Source organism: Microcebus murinus, chromosome X (genome assembly GCF_040939455.1).
Source record: "Microcebus murinus isolate Inina chromosome X, M.murinus_Inina_mat1.0, whole genome shotgun sequence".
Classification (NCBI taxonomy): domain Eukaryota; kingdom Metazoa; phylum Chordata; class Mammalia; order Primates; family Cheirogaleidae; genus Microcebus; species Microcebus murinus.
Window position 1 is genome coordinate 38,928,239 of NC_134136.1, and position 19,862 is coordinate 38,948,100.

The following is a 19,862-nucleotide window of genomic DNA, read 5'->3' on the forward strand; positions in this document are numbered from 1 at the left end:
TGTCCTTCCTTCCTTCCTTCCTTCCTTCCTTCCTTCCTTCCTTCCTTCCTTCCTTCCTTCCTTCCTTCCTTCCTTCCTTCCTTCCTTCCTTCCTTCTTCCTCCCCTCTCTCCCACCCTCCCTGCCTCCCACCCTCCCTCCTTCCCTTCCCTTCCCTGCCTCCCTCCTTCCTCCCTCCCTCTCTTTCCTCCCTTCCCTCCCTCCCTCCCTTCCTTCCTTCTTTTCCTTTCTTTTTTTGGCAATTAAGTCCACTATATCTTTTACATTATCAGTCATAAGTGAGTTGGTTGGTACATTTGTCAATAATGCATCCATGATAAAGTGGATTTAGTGTCACCATAAGCTAGTTAGCAAAGCATGGTTTGTTTCCCAGTCTATACCTGAAAGCTCAGATAGCCATCTTGAAAATGTATGCTTTTGGTTACCAGGGAGCCCTGGAAAGAGCCAGCAGGTGTAACTCTTGGATCCTTTTGCCCACCACCAAACTACAATTCAATGCACACATCATTCTGATAGTAAAAGCAGCAACCTCATCCTCAATACAAAGAATAACTAGTGTTGATATCATTGTCTAAGGAGACATTATCTGACTTTAAGCCTGTGTTTACTTAATACCTTGAAATCTAAAGGCTGTCATTAAAAGTTCAATTCTTCTTGATCTATAAAGGTAATTCTTGTTATAAAGAATTCTCAAATTCTATAAATTGGAAATACTCTCATGTTTTAAGATAGTGAAAATTCTTTGACCAGCTTGTTATGCTTTTGAGATCCTAAAATCCATCTTCTTTTATATGTGTTCATTTCGGTATGTTATTGTAGGGCTGTCATCTCATCAGCTCAAGGTTTCTGGCAACCCTATTCTTCATATATGTATATCAGAAACATTAGGAAGTTCATCCTGGAAATTTCCCCTAGGCTACATTTCAGTCTTGTGTTAGATCCCCTTATTTGATATGAAAAGGACATTAAATGACATTGACGTGCTCACCAATTTGTGATAATAGCCTTATGTATCTGGTAGTTTTGGAGCTTTACCTCTGGATTCATTAGATCATGACTGTACATCTACTGGCCTGGGCATTTGTTTTTGAAAGGAGGGTTGATTTGGTTTTCAGTGGGAAAGTACGAAAATAGTTATTTAGATTTTAAAACCAGACAGAATAATGTAGATACATTTGTTTCTGTATGTGTCTCTGATGTTATCAGATCTGATAAAATATTTATTTCAATTGCTTGTCGCTTAATAGATGACCTTGCAAGCTGTAGGACTGGTATTTCTGGATTCTCATCCTTCACATACCTGGGTAAAGTGCCTGTGGCAAATGGGCAAAATTGGAATTTTTGGTGGTATCCAATCCAACACTTATCCCATAGTATGAGTTTTGGTCACATTAGCTAGAGTACAGTTGATTTACTCATCTTTCCCCTTGACTTCTGGATCCATGCAAGTTGGTGGCTTTCTTTTTTAACCTACTAAGCATTACCTGAGTGTCCAGTTTGGCATTGCACTGATTAAGAGACTACCTTTTGGAGGACTGAGAGACTAATGACAATTATTTGTAATGCCTAATACTTTCCTCTACAGTTGCCATGAATTTTGATAATAGTCTTTCTCTAAAATGCTTTGCAGTAAAGGTCTGTGTCAAGGCAGGTCAGTGAGGGGCTGTGTATATGTGTTCATGTATTCACCTGTGTGCACGTGCCCTCACACTTGGTGGGTTGAGGGAGAAGAGAGAGAGAAGGAGAAAGGGAAAGAGAGAGGTAATCTGTCCTAATACTCTGAAATAGGGGTGTTCAGACTCCTTGGGTATCATGATGCTGCAAGAGGCATATTTCTTATTGCTGATGAATTTCAATTGTAATTACAGAGCATTGGTAAACCACATTAAGTCCCAAGGGCTGGATCAAAAATATACACCATCCACAGAAACCATTTGAATTATTTCTGAAAAACCTAGTTGTTAAGTATGTAATTAATTTGTGAAGAGATATAAACTGTTGCTGGTTGTCCATTAAATTTAGCTTTTTCTCCACAATGCTAAGGGCCAAGTTCTAAAAAGTGAAATGAATGCCTGTGGGTAGATCCAATGTGCCACTTACTTGCATGTTTCTGTTCTGTTGTAAAAGTGAACGACAACAGTTAAACTTCAAAGATAAACAGGTTTTTCATTTGGGTTCTTAGAGAATAATGGTGTTTTTGTACAATTCTTGAAATAGAGCCTATGGCCACCCCAAACAAAAATAGTCTCTTCCAAGATCTTGGAAATAATGACATCATAGGTGGATTGAACCCGCAAAACCCATTAATAGTGTCCTCTGTATAGACCTGTCTCAGGGGAGGACCTGGCTTAGTAGATTGGCATTGTTTATAAACATATCATAATAGAATCCTCTTTTCTTTACATTTGTCAATAGCAGAAGATACCTCCCACTTGGGAAATAAATACATTAACAGCAAGGCTTCCTTGCAGGTCCCTACCCTTTCTCCATTGGTCTTCTAAAACTGTGCTTTGAAAGTGAGTTAAAGATAGCAAGAACCTCCTGCACTACTCTTTTGTCACTAAATCAGAATTATCTGGAATCGTTAGCAGATGATGACTGATCGTGCCTTGTAAAGAGTAGTGAAGAGCTGAAGTAGTATCAGAATAATTCAAGTAAAACCATACCTAGGTTTTGGGAAATGTCTAGGGAAACAGATTATTTGGTCCATACTTTATTTTACTCAGTTCCTGGTGTGGAACTGGACATAGGTTCTTCAATTTCATTTCTGTCTCCATAAAATATTTCTTCTAACCCTTCTTATGATGCTTTGGTGAGTTAAACTGAAACACTGTCCAGTTCGATGGGCAATAGAAAGGTATTCCTTACAACTGGGTCCTCTGCAGAATGCCTGTGATACTGACCACAGTAAGTGTATGTTGTTGAAATTTTGATGTGGGATTTTTAGTTCCATATAGAAAGAGTATAGTTTGAGTTTCAGATCCCAAGTATCCCTTTCTTCCCAAACTAAACTATACCTGGTCAAATAAGGTCAGGATAATCAGGCAGCCTGAAAAGAAGCAGAGCATCTACCTGCTTTTCTAGTCAGAGGGAGTAATTAGAATAAAAAAGGCAACTCTGTTGTTAGCCACACCTATTTATCAAGAACAAAGGAGCATAGTATTTTAAATTCTGTAGTTGCACTAGAACCATGACTGGCCCAGACTCTTATTTGCCTTATTATGTAAAATCAGCTTTGGATATCATTTTAAAGAGGCCATGGGGCATGTTTCTTTGTCATCTGAAGTAATATGTCATCAGAAAATATATATTATCCAGAAAATGGTGGCTCTCTTTCCTTATGAGACACATTTTTCAGAAATCTGTCTTCTAGGTATTTCGATTTAAATATTCAGTTCCTTTGCAGTAACTTTGAAATTTCATTATTTTCACAAAGCTAGATTTTGTATATCTGAGATTTATGGAATAATGACTTCATATTTGGGCATTATTTCTTTTTTTAAAAAAAGATTTAATATTTTATTCATTTATTTTTTATTTCAGCATATTATGGGGGTACAAATGTTTAGGTTACATATATTGCCTTTGTCCTCCCAGTCAGAGCTTCAAGCATGTCCATCCCCCAGATGGTGTGCATCACACTCATTATGTATGTATATACCCATCCCCTCGTCTCCCCTCCCACCTGCCTAACGCCCGATGAATGTTATTCCTATATGTGCACTTAGGTGTTGATCAGTGAAGCCAATTTGATGGTGAGTACATGTGGTGCTTATTTTTCCATTCTTGGGATACTTCTCTTTGAAGAATGGGCTCTAGCTCCATCCAGGATAATACAAGAGGTATTAATTCACCATTGTTTTTTGTGGTTAGTAGAACTGTATGATGTACATATATCACATTTTATTAATCCACTCATGTATTGATGGGCACTTGGGTTGTTTCCACATCTTTGTGTTATTTCTGAACCCAGAAAAGTGTAAATCAAACAAACAGACACAGAAAAAACTAGCACCTTATTTCTGGTGGCAAATTTTTCTCAGTGACTAAATGAAAACCATTAACCTGTCCAGTACAAGTAACGCCACTGGTGCAGTCAGTCCTAAACTGAGTTTAATTCTAGAGAGACAGTGAATTTAGAAGGACCAAATATCAAAATGCAAAAGAGAATGTAGACACATCAGCACTAGTTAAATTTAAACTCTAAATTTAAGTTCTAGTTAAAATATTTACTAGTACAAGTAGTATCTATAAATATACTTTATTCTTGACATCATAGTTACTTTTTTAAAATCATTTTTTATAGAGATAAGGTCTTGCTACCAACTCCTGGTCTCAAGTGATCCTCCTACCTCAGCCTCCCAAAGTGCTGGGATTATAGGTGTGAACCATCATACATGGCCCACAGTTACTTTTTTATTGTACCTTGTACTATAGTTTCACCTATATAAGCAAATGTGAGGCTTGCAAAATTGTTGGTGGTAGTGACAAAGCATTTATTCCTGAGTATTTTCGTTGTTGTGATTACTGAAAAAATACAGAACTGATCTTAATTCATTAAGATAATGCAGGGCATGACAATTAGGCAAAAGAAAAGAGATGTCCTATCCAAATCAAGATCTAGCCAAATATTGCTAATTGGCAGTCATCTGTTCAGATGAAGAAGCTATTAATTAATACTAACCTATTCTTGAATAATTATAGACTGTATATATTTGAGATAATTTAAAACATAGCACATTTTTTAAAATTCTCCTCATAACACAATGTAGCTTAGAGTGCATTACTGAAAATAATAAACACATTTTAACCACCAAAGGGCTAAAAAGAATTATGATGGATTATTTCTCATTGCAACAGTTAATAAGTAGACCCCTGCTTTTGTTATTGTTGTTCTTAGGCTTGCTTATAATACATATTGTTGAAACAATGTGATATGCTAAGTCATATTTGGAGAGTTCTTACGCTGTTAAATTAGTGCTAAGTAATACTTGATAAATTTACAGGGATTTTCTTGTGAAGAGATTTGATTTTCCTTGAAATCAAACTGGGGATTCACTTGGAAGTTACTCTTAGCACCCAACTTGTGTTGCTAAGTGTCAGGGCCTTGTGGAAGGACATGAATTACAGTAAGAAAACACCTGGAGACAGAAACATTTCCTTGGGGAGTTCATGCTTTTCCAGTTCACTTTATTTTTATAGGGGAATGAAACCCAAATGTACTCAGACTTAGACACAAGATACTAAAGAACAGTGAAATTAAGAGAAAATTAGTTCCTAAAACCCAGACTGGATCTTATCTCGCTTGTTGTTCTGTGTTCCAGTACATAAAATATGACAGAGAATAAGGTTATGGTGTCTCATCAGGAAGTGACCTTCTCCTCTAGAGCTCTTCTTTGCTCATGGTGACATTTGGCCCACCTTTAGCTTCTACCTGCTTGGGAGACTATTGAGCATTGTTTGCCCTAACAGCATACCCCAACTCTACTGAAACTACCAGATCTGTGGGATGGTTTCTCAGTTAATTACCATAAAACAGGAGAGTGCATTTTGTGAATCAGGTACACACAAGTAAGAATCAGGCGTCAAGGATGTCCCAATGTTAAAGCAGCTAACAAATCATTATTATGGGCCATTAAAGTCAACAGCCAAACCTGTGTAAATTCCAAACTCTGAGGAGATTGAACACCTGACCATTGCAATCATCAGGTAGAATATTTAAAGAAGATTGTAAATTGCTCATTAAAGACTGTGACTGGATTGCAAAAAGTAAGAGTTTCATCGTGGGACAAACAAGGAGTCTTGTGTGTTTTTGTATACATATTGAAAAGCCATTAATTATTACCTTCACTTTCCTCTTTTGAAAATTGCATTGGAGACTTTGGGGAGGCAACGTTTTTCCCTCCAGAAGGGAAACCCCTTAAAATGATCCACACAAATCCTGAGAAAACGTGAGACCAATGCTTTTGTGTCTAAGAGGTTAGAATCCCCATATTTACTAGATTTTTTTTTAGACTTCTCCTTCCTTAACTCCTGTTTTCTCTTCCTTTTCTTTAGGAGCTGTGAAACCGGTTGTAACTGAAAATGTCTGACGGTCTGGATAATGAAGAGAAACCCCCAGCTCCCCCACTGAGAATGAATAGTAACAACCGGGATTCATCTGCACTCAACCACAGCTCCAAACCACTTCCCATGGCCCCTGAAGAGAAGAATAAGAAAGCCAGGCTTCGCTCTATCTTCCCAGGAGGAGGGGATAAAAGTAAAGTATCAGTGGTCGGGCATTGAAAAGGGGCTAGTTTATTCTTTCATTGTCACTTTCTTTCTTGGGTAGTTGTTTCTTGAGCATTGGCTGTTCAGGGCCTGTCTGCCCTTTTACATCTACATCTTCGGAGGTTGCATTTTATCAGAGGATAATGTTTGATTGACTTACTGTGGGGAGACAGAAAATACACTTATGCTGTGTTTGCCTTTCACATAAAATTGAATGCATAGTGTTAAGCCAAGGGAAATCATAGAAACAGTACTGTCTTTAATATATAAACAGTGACTTTCTTTCTGATAACTTAGAGTAGAATTTACAACAATCCCTTCCTAAATTTAAGTTGTTCTTCTTGGAACTTTGAGTATAGGTTGATTTATTTCTGTATACCTTTTCGGTAAGTGTGAATATTTTGAATTGAGTATACAGGAGTCAGTCCAAGTGGCCACAATATTGTCTCTTTGACTATATCACAAGGTGGGAAGAAACTTCTGAGTCATTTGTTTCCACTCTCATTCTTCTACCAGTTGTCCCCTGCACAATCAGCCCATGCATCACAACAATATATTATCATTTATCCTTCTGATGTTCATAATACCATTTGGTGCTTAAATATCATTTGCTAACATTTTTTGACACTCAGGGATATGAAATCTCTAGTAAGTAATTGTCAGGTTGCATTAATAGCATAAAACTCAAACATGGCTTCTATAGATGTGACTATTGAGGCAGATGAAAGTGAAGCAAGTACAAGGGCATTGGCAGCATAGAAAGTTGTCAGAAGGGCAAAAAGGGTGATGTCTTTGGAAAACAAAAGGGACATTCTCAGTATTCTTCAAGATAGAACAAATGTGGGTTTCCTATATGGTGTTAATGAATCTACAATTCATATGACAAGGAAAGCTGAACCTCTTACTAGGGCCAGAATTGCCTCTTGTACACTAACATCACTTAAAAGATGCTTCTTCATGACCCAAGGATGGAAAAGATGAAAATCTCTTAAACCTTCTGGATTGAAGATAAGAAATAAATGAACCACATTCCATGCAAGAGATCTGTGACCATGCAAGGGAAATTTTCAAAGACATGTTTTTAGACACTGAACTAGATCCAGAAAAAAAAAAAATTGCTGAGAGCAAGGGATAATTTGAGAAATGTAAGGTGCACCATAACCAGGAGACCAGGTTTTATGTGATGGTGGTTCCAAAGAACAAACTACTAGATCTTGCAGCTCCTGTATTGTATCCACCACAACTGCAGAAAGTGGTTGAAGAAGGGGATTATGTGTATGCACAGATCTTTGGTGATATTGAGACCATCATGCTTTGGAAACCCTTGAATAATCCTACTTGCCATTCTGGAGAGCAAGAGCCAACTGATACTGAGGTCAGCAAAATCAGAGAGGCTGACATTTCTTTTTTGTGCCAGTACTTCAGGTGACTTCATAGTGAAACCATTGCTGCTCTGCAGAAAATTGTGCCTATATCTTTTCAGGGGAAAAAAAAAAAAACAACTGAGCCAAGTTTCCAGCATACTGGCAAGCAAACAGAAAAGCCTAGATGAGTCTTCCTCTCCTTAAGGAGTGGCTTCAACAGTACTTTCTTCTCTTTTTGCTTTTCTATTGCTATATTTCTTATGGAAATTCAAGACGTAATCCATTTGGTATCTCAGGTACATTTTCCCATGTGCATGATAATGTTTAGGTTGTCTTTATAACTTAGCTACATGTCTCAGATCCTTGATCCCTTAGAAAATTGTTTGATCTGGCCATTCAAGAAGACTTACACTAAACTAATATATAACTTCGTTCAAAATCTTGCAGTTTCCTCTATCTGAAGATCCTAGTGCATAAGATTCCTATACCATTACTAATGCTACATTCTTGATAAAAGAGGCATTAGATAGTTTAACAAAACTTGTCATTAGTGTGACCTGGGAGAAGAACAGGCAAGAGATGGTGAAATATCTTTCAGCAATCACTCCGAAAGACTAAGAATCTTTGGATCAAGAAGAACCTATGGATGAAGATGAACATTTGGTGCAAGGGTAATTATTGCCTGAAGTTGAATCTGAGCCTGTTGACACTAATTGGAATGATATGCTGCTAGAGGATGATCCTCAGGCAGCTTCCAGTAACCCAGAGGTGATTATCATAGGTGGTGATGAAGACAGTTAGGAGGCTATGGGCCTGGAGACAAAGTTAGAAGCAACAGGAGCAGAGTTTTTAGAACAAGATTAAAACCTCCCCAATAAAGTAATGAAAATTGGCATCTTTACATGTCAAATCTTACCTGTTCAAAGCTTGAGTGATTTAGCAGCATTCTATAAAGAGGTGCTATAATGTCTTCAAACCCAGCCACATTGGGCAGAAACCATCTTCAACAAAACTTAAATCATCAAGTGACATTTAATAACATTGCTTGACAGCTGATAAGACTACCTTCAGACAAAGCTTGAATGACTTAATTGTATAAATAAAGAGGTCCTTCCTGAACAAAGAATATTGGGAAGAAAGCAACCTCAGAAAGGCTAAATCATCAAGTAGTGCGTTTACCCTTACTGGACAGCTGATAAGCTGCCTTTAGACATAGGTTGAATGATTAAATTGAACTCCATACAAAAGTGCTAAGGTATCTTTACAAAAGACTTAAGAAGACCGAAGCATCTTCAGAACAGCCAAAGTCATTAAGTAGTGCCACTTAAAATCACTTACTTGATAGAGCTAAAGCCATAAGAAAGTTGGGACAACTTCAGGATTGGACTTCAGTGACTTTAAGAGCATAGACATCCATGATTCAAACTAACAGTCCACCTCTGTTCATTGCTTCTCTGTCACCCCCATTACCCATTACCATAATGAGTGACAGATACATCCTCATCACCTCTGGAAATCATCTCAGAATCTAAATGGAAATTTAAAGCTTATCATTTTTACTAATTTAAATTACATAAACTCTCATTATTCTTTTTATGTAATGTACTGTTATTTTATTTATTGTGCATAAAAATATTTATGAGGGCTCTCAAAAATTTACTTGTGACCTCACTTCTCCTGCCCATTTTTTTTCCTCCGAAAATTGTGATCTCCTCAGCTGAACTCTCCTACTTTGGGGGTTGTTCAGGAACCTGACCCTCATGGGTAAGGAGGGATTACTGATTCTATGTTCCTACCTCTCAGTGTCTGCTTGACTTACACCATAATCAGTCTTGAACTAATGGAAAGGCACTGAACTTGGGCTCTGGATATCTGGGTTCATGTCTAGCTCTGTCACTGATTATTGTGATTTTGGAGCCAGTCACATAGCTTCACTGAGCCTCAATTTCATCACCTGTTAAATGAGGGTAGTAATACCTGACCTACCTCACAAGATATCTGTGATAATCAAATGCAATTCTAAGTACCAGAATGCTAAATAATTGTGTGATATCATTACATTTGTAGCATTTTGGACCTTGTATGGACAAACAACTAAAATACTGGATTTTTGAATTTTTATTTCTTTTTTTAAATAATTTCCTTCTTAACTAGACTTTATATGTCAATTATAGAAAACTGAAAAAGAAAATTAAAATTGCTCATAATTTCACAAGCCAAAGGTAACTACTGAGTTGGTAATTTTCCTTTTAGTCCCTCTTCTCATTATATAGAAATTGTTCATCAATGTGGAAAACTTAGAAAATGAAGATAAGCATACAGAAAAAAATTCATCCATAATCACAAATCCCAGAAAAAATGTTAACATTTTGGTGGATTTTTTTCAGACTTGTTCTATGGCTATATATGCACATATATAATTTGTGCATAGTTAAGGTCATAATATATGCAGTTTTGTATCCTGTTTTTTTACTTAACATTTTATTATGAATATTCTACATTTTCAAAAAGTCTTCATAAATATGATTTTTGATGGTGTGTAATATTTCATCATAGGGTGGCATCATGGTTTATTTAACCATTTCCTTTTGTTGTATATTTGTGGTCCTTTCCAAATTTTGTCATTATAAATGTCACAATGTCTATTTCATTACTTAAATGGAACTATTTGCTTTGGTGATAGCAGAGGGGTTTTTCTGTTGTTTGTTTGTTTCTTTGTTTTTAAAGAAATCCTTTTAATAGCTACATTTCATTGATCAAATGAAACTTCAAGGGACAGGTAGGAGAAAAATAAGAAGTAGTAGATGTGATTTCAAGATCTATGTTGGAGACTCTTCCAGGACTTGAATCTTGGTGTTAGAGCAAGATAGGAGGGAGAGTTTTACACAATTTTATGATACTTCACTATATAAAATTTATAGGATTTAGACCAGGAAAAGGGCATCCTGAACAAGTGGTTTGATTTTATTTTATGGACCCTGTGAAGTGTGGGACTGATCAGGTTTCTCTTTTGTTGGCTACTAGAAAGATTGGAGCCAAATGTGTGGTCCATGCATAGCACTTGTAATGGGACTCTATGGTATGTATGCACTTTGTATTAGCTTTCTTCCAGGCTCCATTTTATGTTTTCCTCTTTGTTTTTTGTTTTTGTTTTTTCCTTTTATTTTCTTATCTACTTTCAATTTATGCTATCATGTTGTATTTTGTGCATTCTTGTAAGCCGCCTGATATCCATTTTGGAACAAGGTGGGGAATAAATACATGAATGAATAAATAAATACATGAATAAATAAATGCATAAATAAACCAATAAGGAAAAGGCAATGAGGCAAATGTATGCAGCCAGGACTCTGATATTGGCATAATGCCTCCAAAAATAATCAATGTTAAGGACTTGAAGCTTGGAAGAACATATGGGAAAGAAGCAGGTGAGGCTGCATTTGGAGGTGACATGTTCTATGTGACGTCTGTGTCTTCTGAAGCGTGCTTATGTGTCTGTGTCTTGTGCTGCACTTGAGCATTAGGTGTGCTTTAGAGGACATGCAATGCTGCGGGAAGGGTTGTGTCTTTAAAGGGCACAGTTCATGTGCATTTTGTTTGTGGGGAATCCAGAGAGATTTGGGAGCTGGTAAGCCTGGGCATAATGTGATGGTCCTACTTCCTGGAGGTGTAGGAGGGGATAGTTGTATATAAACCAAACCAAGACAAATGGGGAGTGTTCTACCATTTACTGACTAGTTGCTGGGTGCCAAGCTGTGTGCCAGGCACTTTACATGTATTGAGTCTTAATCTTAACAGCCAATCTGTATTATCCCCTTTTTACAGATGAGACAATTTAAGCTCAAAGTATTTAAGTAGACAACCTAGAGTCACATACCAAATGACAGAAACCAGAAATCTCCCAGGTCTCTCTGACTCCAAACCCTATGCTTGTTCTACTATATTACACTGCCTTGCAATGGGACAACGGGTTAACTATATTCCTAGCATCCACAAGCCAGCGCTGGCTTTCCTTTTTCCTTAAGAAGATAGCAGTGTCTTTTGAAATGTATCTGAATTTCAGAAAAGGGGCTTATAAAATTGCCACTCAGAAGGAAAGAAAGAAAACCTTTTCACATTTTTTTTGGAAAGAAATGATGGTGAGAAAATATTCTTGACAATAGAGATGTGCTAATCTTTGATTTTGGTGTTTTGTGGGTTAGTTTATTATGTAGTATGTGTACTTTACAGGCTAACATGTTTCTGACTTTAGAAACTTTAGGCTCTAAATGAGTGCGTTCAAATATGTGAAAAAGTTCTTAAAGTGCCATATAGTTTTGTTACTGTACTGAATATATTGTTGTTCTAATTCCTAGAGTATGTCATATTCTATATACCCTACACAGCAGAAATCATTGCTGTGCAACAATTATATTAAAGAAAACTCTCAGTTATCCTTTATGGTCTTGTTAATCAAATGTTTTGATCAATGCATATTACTAATTTTCATCTAATTAATGCACAATAAAATATACTTAGTGTGATAACAGTATGCAATCTTTCTTTGGTGATGCTAAAGACCCTTTGGGATCTTGCAGTAGCGCAAGGTTATTACCATTGCACCAATAATGTGTGGGAGTGTCAATTAATTGAGAATTCTATCATCAGAAAGCCAGGTGTCAGAGACTGCTACATTCTGAATGGTGCTTACATTCCTCTTAGTTCTCCAAATGTAGCCCATCCAGCTCAGCAAAGAGTGCTCTTCAGAGATCACTGTCCTGCCCTTTGGGAAGCCTGAAGGGCAATGGCATCTTGCTTATTCTTAAGGGTCAGTGTTATGCCCAAGCGAAGAGCCTCCTGTACTATTCCTTTAGCACTAAAAATCTCCTGTTCAAGTAGGAAGAAGGTGGGATTAGGATGCAGTCTCCTTATATACTAGGGCTTGTGCTTCCACCTCAAGGTCAGCAATCAGGGAAAACTGGGCATAAGTATGGTAGCTAACTAAAACCATCAGACAGTCAAAGTCAAGAGAAGTATAGAATGTAGGTTTGGGAGATGTACACACTAAGGTAAAGAAGCAATGGGGAACAATAAATTGAGAGGAAGTAATGTTTGAGAGGGAGATTAGGAGGTGGAGAAGATACAAGGGATGGATAAAATGAGAGGGAAAGACAGAAAAGTGCTATATCAAACATCAAAATAAAATGTTGCAAGGAGAAGAAAATTGACAATGTCTAAGGAATGTAAAGTTGCTTTCCCCCTTAAAGCAAATGAGGCCTTTTTTTCCCTCTCAGACTTGTACCCTATGTAATTATCCACATGATCAGAAGTGTCTAGTTAGGACATTGCTTCATCTTTGCTTTTTGTTTTCAAACATTTTCCATTGAAATTGTTGGATGTGTTAATTGGGTGTAAATGAGAGTGGAACCAGTATGTGTTGCCTAAAAGGAAACGAATAAGAGGCAACTTCCTAATGATTTCCCAGAATGATCACTGTTGCTGAATGTCAGTGAAGATGATAAGACTGAAGGCAATGGCTGTCTGTGTGTGTGAGTGGTGGTGACTAGAGGGCTCACATGGGACTATCATTTCCTTTCCCCCATCTCATCATCCTCATGGAACATCTGACCTATGAAATGGGCTTATAGCTGCTTTTACAGAATAGGTACCATTTTGAGTTTTTATCTATACATTAAAGACTGCTAAGTTATGGAAGACATAGGATATTTTCCATAGCCACTGAAGGCCTGACAGGAGGAAATGGGCTTAATATTCCATCAGAGGGAATGAAACTAGGCATGAAGAAATTCCAGACAGGCTAACTGGATGCTATGAGTTACTAAGAGTAACTTTTATAGGTTCTTCATTGGGTCTCTCATGGCTTTAGCAAGTTCTAACTGAAGGCAGGAGAATGAACCTTCCACCATGGGCCTTCCCAACTATAGGCTTCTGGGATTTGCTAATATAATAAAAGATATTCTAATAAGAACAGAGAATGTTTAAAATAGTCCACTTTAATCCTCTTCCTTGAAAGTTATATTTCCAAGAATATCACTCATGAAATGCAAGTGCTGGGTTTAAAAAGTGTCAGATTACTTAGTACTCCAGCAAACATAGTTACCCTGTTATTTAGTATATGCTAATGAGATGATATATTTTAGAAGGCTGTTATATGAGTATTACAATGTTCAAAGTACTTTCATATTAATTCATTAATTGTCTCCTTCAAACCTCTTATGATGGAGGCAGGGCAGGGATTATCTTCATTTTATAGAGGAAGACAAGTTCAGAGAGATTAAATGATTTCCACAAAGTTGCCCCACTACTTAATAACAAAGCAAGGCAGACCTAGAATTTATTTATTTATTTATTTGAGACAGAGTCTCACTCTGTTGCCTGGGCTAGAGTGCCGTGGCATCAGCCTAGCTCACAGCAACCTCAAACTGCTTGGCTCAAGCCATCCTCCTGCCTCAGCCTCCCGAGTAGCTGGGACTACAGGCATGTGCCACCATGCCCAGCTAATTTTTTCTATATATTTTTAGTTGTCCAGGTAATTTATTTCTATTTTTTTAGTAGAGATATGGGTCTCATTCTTGCTCAGGCTGGTCTTGAACTCTTGAGCTCAAATGATCTGCCAGTGGTAGCCTCCCAGAGTGCTAGGATTACAGGTGTGAGCCACTGTGCCCAGCCCAGACCTAGGATTTAGATCCCCCAACTCCTAGTCCAGTGGTTATTGAACACTAATACCGTTTGCCATAAAATAAGAGTAGCCTAACTTGTTTTGAAAAAAGTTTTCAGCCAATAGAATATGCAAAAATTGAATTTTTACAGAAGCAGGTGAAACCCAGAGGGATCAGGGATTATAACAGTAGTCATACTTTTATCTTTACAAATTATTCCTCCTGAAGGCCTAACTTGCTAGCAGGAAGTAATTAGCCTTTGTTAAAAAAAAATCATTAAGTATTTTCCCCCATTCCTGTGTTATTTTGGGGACATTTAAATCATTTTTATTGTAAAAATAATGTCTAATACTTACAAAACTGAAATTTTAAAAGAAATATTAAGATAGAACACAAAATCACCTATCATCCCTCCTTTTAGATTCATTCCTAATCCAATATTTAAAGTAGGTAGGGGCCATCTTCCTGACTTAGTAAAAACCTTCCTTTTCTGCTCAGAATCAGTAATGTATTTTGCCCAAGATCCTAGGTTTAAGCCAGAAATATATCTGTTATGTGGAATCTCTTCTTAAATTTTTATCCACCTCGAATTGTCAAGTTCTTTAACTACTTAGAGCTAACAATAAAATCTATGTTTATGCCTAACTTTCCACTGTAGTTACCATATAGTACTTTCAGATATTTCTAGTGGGAAAAAATAAATTTGAAAGCCCACACAACAACATTCTTTCTACCAAAAAAAAAATTAGGTGAAATCTAGAGAATTATTAATCTCTTCTTGTGTAGAAGAAAATGTACATCTCATAAATCCAGGAGGTAAGAAATTCCTCTTGGGTCTGCTCCTGTTATATGCCCTGAAACAGGATATCTGTTTATAGAGCAGATAGATGTGTCAAGGATTAGAACCTTCTTTGCAGAAATCAGTCCCTCCGGGACTATTGCTCTTATAATGAGAGCCTGCCTCTTTGACACCACCTTCAGAACTGCTGTTGCCATAGGAGGAACTATTCTGGGATACTTATTCTTATCCAAGTATAAGGAAGACTTCAGAAGACTTTCCCTCTGGTGGGTTATGGCATAGTGTGCTCTGTGACCCACAAATCAGAGAATGGAGCAGAATGACATTTTTTTCAAAAATAAAAGAGGAACAACCCTAGCACTTAACTCACTTTCCTGGTAGTTAAGTAGACACTAAGGAATTTTAATTCTTACAGACCACAAAGGCATCATTTTGTAAACAATCTTTGTGGGGCACTGACTAGCAGCCTCTTAGTGACTTAGAGAAATCAGTGAATGACTGAAAGCGTCTATCACCCAGCTAAAGAGTGACCAAGTCACTAGGGATTATATGGTAGGAAAAATGAAGGTTGTCACCCATAGGAGGTAGATATCCCTTTAAAAATACTTTTATATCCTCCCAACATGGATTTCCCAGCACAAAGCCCAGGTATACTGAGATAAAAAACAAGCCTTTTAGTATGATGGATCTCTAACCCAGCCATCCTCACTGCCTCTGCCAGAAATGGCTCCTCTGTCTGCACAAAATTGTTTAATTTCAGGAAGATATAACACTGAATACATATTGTACCTGGGCAGAGTGAGCGGGACAAAGGGCGGGGAGAGGGAGGAGGGCTTCTGGTATCAAGCTAGGGGTTGTGGGACAAAGGCAACTCCCAAGAGGGCCCCAAACCCCAGTAACTCCAGTGCGAGCAGCCTATTAGCATGTTTTGTTAGGTCTCCTCTATCTCAAAGGACTTCATGGAAGACCACGGGTTAGAGAAATACGTGCAGCCAGCCAGTGCTTAAATATAGGTTGTATGCTGACTTTGAGCACAGATCTAATTGATTAACTGTCTCAGTTTAAAAATCAGATATAATAGAACCTGGACCATATTTTTAACTGCTTGTATACTACATTCAGAAAAGATTTGTGCCTGCTTTATTTATTTATGTATTTATTTATTTATTTTGAGACAGCATATCTCACTCTGTTGCCTAGGCTAGAGTGCTGTGGTGTCAGTCTATCTCACAGCAACCTCAAACTCCTGTGTTCAAGTGATCCTTCTGCCTCAGCCTCCCAAGTAGCAGGGACTACAGGCATGCGCCACCATGTCCAGCTAATTTTTTCTATATATTTTTAGTTGGCCAATTAATTTCTTTCTATTTTTAGTAGAAACGGGGTCTCACTCTTGCTCAGGCTGTTTTTGAACTCCTGATCTTGAGCGATCCTTCCACCTTGGCCTCCCAGAGTGCTAGGATTATAGGTGTGAGCCACCACACCCAGCCCCTGTACCTGCTTTTTATTTATTTATTTAGATTTTTTTTATTTTTTTGTGCCTGCTTTTTATGTGCCTAGCTCTCTGCTGAATATTCTGAGGGATGCTACATATGAGACAAGGTTCCCTATCCTCAGATAATTTTTAATCTATTTGCAAAAATAATATACACATGCATACATGTACACATACACACACACACACACACACACACACACACGGTTTGTAGGAAATGCCTAGTAACTGATCTTACAGACAACAGATGCAGTCGTAGGTAGATCCCATTCCACATCCACCATTCATTCTCCTCCTCAGCCTGGGCGAAACAGCAACCATCTAGAAGCCTGCCCCCACCATGGCATGTGTACCTCAGCAGCTCACAGCTACTAGCTTGTCTTCTCACACCTTTTCTAATAACACATAACTCCTTTTCTGTTATGTCATCCATGTGCCCAAAAACCCTTCTCAGCACATTCTTTATTACTATCTCCAATTTTGTCTTTCTTTTCATTCCTGATTTCCTATCTATTTACTCTTCTGTCTTCCCACTTCCTCACATGCTGTATATAGCCCTACTTCCAAGTTTTTGCTTCTACCACCCTTCCCACCTGAGAAGTCTTACCCTTTCCTGCCTATCCAGTCTTTGGGGCCCATCACTCAAGTCATATCTCCTCCAGTAAACTGTGACTGTCCACCACAAATTTCTATCATCTTCTTCTCTTTTGACTATACTATAGTATTTATATTCCTTTATGCCCAACTTAGCACCTAATTTTCTTTGGTAGTATTGGCTTCCATTTCTTATTTGTTAAGCTTATTTCCCCAGTTAGATTGCAAGTTGAGAACATTAAGTTCCTAATGAATCACCCAGAATATCCTGTAGCTACATTGATCCACAATTCAAGGTACACTTGCTAACTGGCCCATTGACTGATTCAAAGGCAAAGAAGCTAGGACAGTAGCAGAAGGGAGTTGTTCCTTAGAGCCAGGGTTGTGAAATGCTTGCCTCGTAGAACTAGCCAGCCTATGTGTTTATTTTTCTTTGGAAAAAATTACTTCTGTATTTTTTAAAACTATGCTTTATATAATATTTTGCTTTTAGCTTTCTTTTTTAACATGATTTTAAATGTTGCTTTTAAAATTATACCATATACCATAATATTTTTCATGCTTTCCATTGCTTTTTTAAAAACTGATTATTGTTTTGTGCTTTTAGGCTAAATTTATGTAGGAAAGCACTTCCCTGTCTGTCTTCTGTCACCCCCTTTCTTTTCCTGCATGCTCTGTTTTCAAAAAGGTAGAAAGTGTTCTAAAAATTATTCTGGATGTGACCATATGATATTCAATCAGATGGCCCAACAAAACTTCCAGGAATTTTAGAGGAAGATGACAAATGGAACTCCCACAACAAGGAAGATTCAGGTGACAGTTTTCTAAAATGCTTTCAGAAGGCAAACAGCACCATCCAGGGATTTCATCTTGGGGAGAATTGGCTGTTTTGCTGTGCCTCAAACCCTGCCCATCTGTGTTGCCAATATATGCCTTTGGCCCCAAAGTGGCACCTGGCAAGTGGTGTACCTGAATGAATACAGAGTCATCCTCACTGTTGGGTAAACACACTACCACCACCACTACCAACTTCAACTACAAAAACAACTCTAAAACATATTCCCCATCCCTGGCCTTCTTGGCAGACATGGATCATTGTCTTCTCATCTGTGAATACATAATGCCAAATAGGCATGGCCTGTCTCCATATATCAAGTCTCATTTCATATAATGAAGATCATTCCTTCATCCATTCATTTGTTTGTTCTTTCGCTTATTCATCAAATATTGAATCAGGTAGAAATGCTGGTGTACAAAGGTGAATAAGTCCAAATCCCTGACTTTAAGGATCTGATGGCCTAGCAAGGGACACAGACAAGTTAGTCAATGATTAGAGTTCAGCAGTGGTAAGTATAGTATAGAAGTGAGCACTGAAGAGGAGTATTTGTTCAAGACTGAAAGGAGAAGTGACTAGGGAAGCCTTCCTGGAGGAAGTGACCACTGAACTGAGGTGAGTGTTAAAGGATGAATAGAGCTAGCCATGTAAAGAGAGAATAGCATTCCAGGTAGAAAAAACAGCATTTGAAGGCAGTAGGTATGGCACACTGTTAGTTGAGTTTCTAGGAATAAAATTAACAAGTAGTTCAGAACAGTTGGTGCTTAGATGGGAGTGGGAGATGGGTGGGAGATGAAGCTATGGAAGTAACTGGGGACGAGATCCTGGAGGACTTATATATGCCTTGCTAAGGGTTTTAAATTTAATTCTCAATGCAATGAAGAAATATTAAAGTGGGGGCATTATATCAGATTTGTGTTTCAAAATATCACTGTAGCCACAGGAGGAAGAATAGATTGAATGGGTGGAGAAAGGGGAAAGTCTGACTGACTTCAGACTGTTGGAGTCCTGCAGGTGGAAAATGACAGCAGCGTACTGTCATTAATAATACTACTGGCATAAGAGCCAGTAGTATTAGGGATAGGAGAGGACAATGCAGTGGGAATATTCAGGAGGGAGAATTAATGGAACTTGGCAACTAATCAGCGGGCAAGAGGAGGTCCTAGAGAATGAGATAGGGAACAAAGGAGGAGTTGTTATTTTACATTCTAGGTGGGGAAAGGAAGTTGAGAATTAATTTACTTCTGAAAATATTTAGTGTGAGGGGCCTGCAAGGTGTACAGATAAAGGTATTCACTAGCCAGTTAACTACATGGAGTTGGGGTACAGCAGAGGGGCAAGGCTAGAGGTACCTATGAGGAGTCACTAGTGCAGATGGTGATTGAAACTGTGCATGTAAATGAGATGACCCAAGGAATAGGCGTGTTAATGAGAAGAGATAAGGTCCTAGGACAGCTTCTGGAGGATACTATTTAAAGATCCTACAAAATGAGGCTCCTATAAATGAGACTGAGAAAGAAAACCCAGAAATGTAGAAATAGACTCTAGGAAAGAGTTATATGAAGGAAGGTGGGGGAAAGTTAGTTCCAAGAAGTACGTGGTCAGCAATGTCCATTTTGACTAAGAGGTCAACAGATAAAAGGACTGAAAAGTAGCCATTGGTCAAGGTGGAAACTAATTTGTGACTTTAGGGAGTCATCAAACTGGTTTGGGGAGTGAGAGCTAAGAAAGTCTCGATTGCCTTTTCAAGAAGCTTAATCTAAAGAAGGAAAGATGGAGAGAACTCTAACAGCTAAAGAAGGACGTGAGGTGGCAGAAAGGTTTTCATTTTTAAGGACAAGAGAGATCTC

The 19,862-nt window shown here is 37.9% G+C and overlaps 1 protein-coding gene across 7 annotated transcripts in view; it reads left to right on the forward strand.

Annotated features, from left to right (window-relative positions):
- PAK3 (p21 (RAC1) activated kinase 3) overlaps window positions 1-19,862 on the forward strand; it is a 254,528-nt gene that overhangs the window by 152,151 nt on the left and 82,515 nt on the right. For all 7 annotated transcript variants that reach the window (XM_075999452.1, XM_075999451.1, XM_075999449.1 and 4 more), the window contains one exon: window positions 6,057-6,258. In XM_075999452.1, the coding sequence (XP_075855567.1) occupies window positions 6,084-6,258 (175 nt within the window). In that variant the 5' untranslated portion in view covers window positions 6,057-6,083. The remainder of the gene's footprint in view (window positions 1-6,056; window positions 6,259-19,862) is intronic.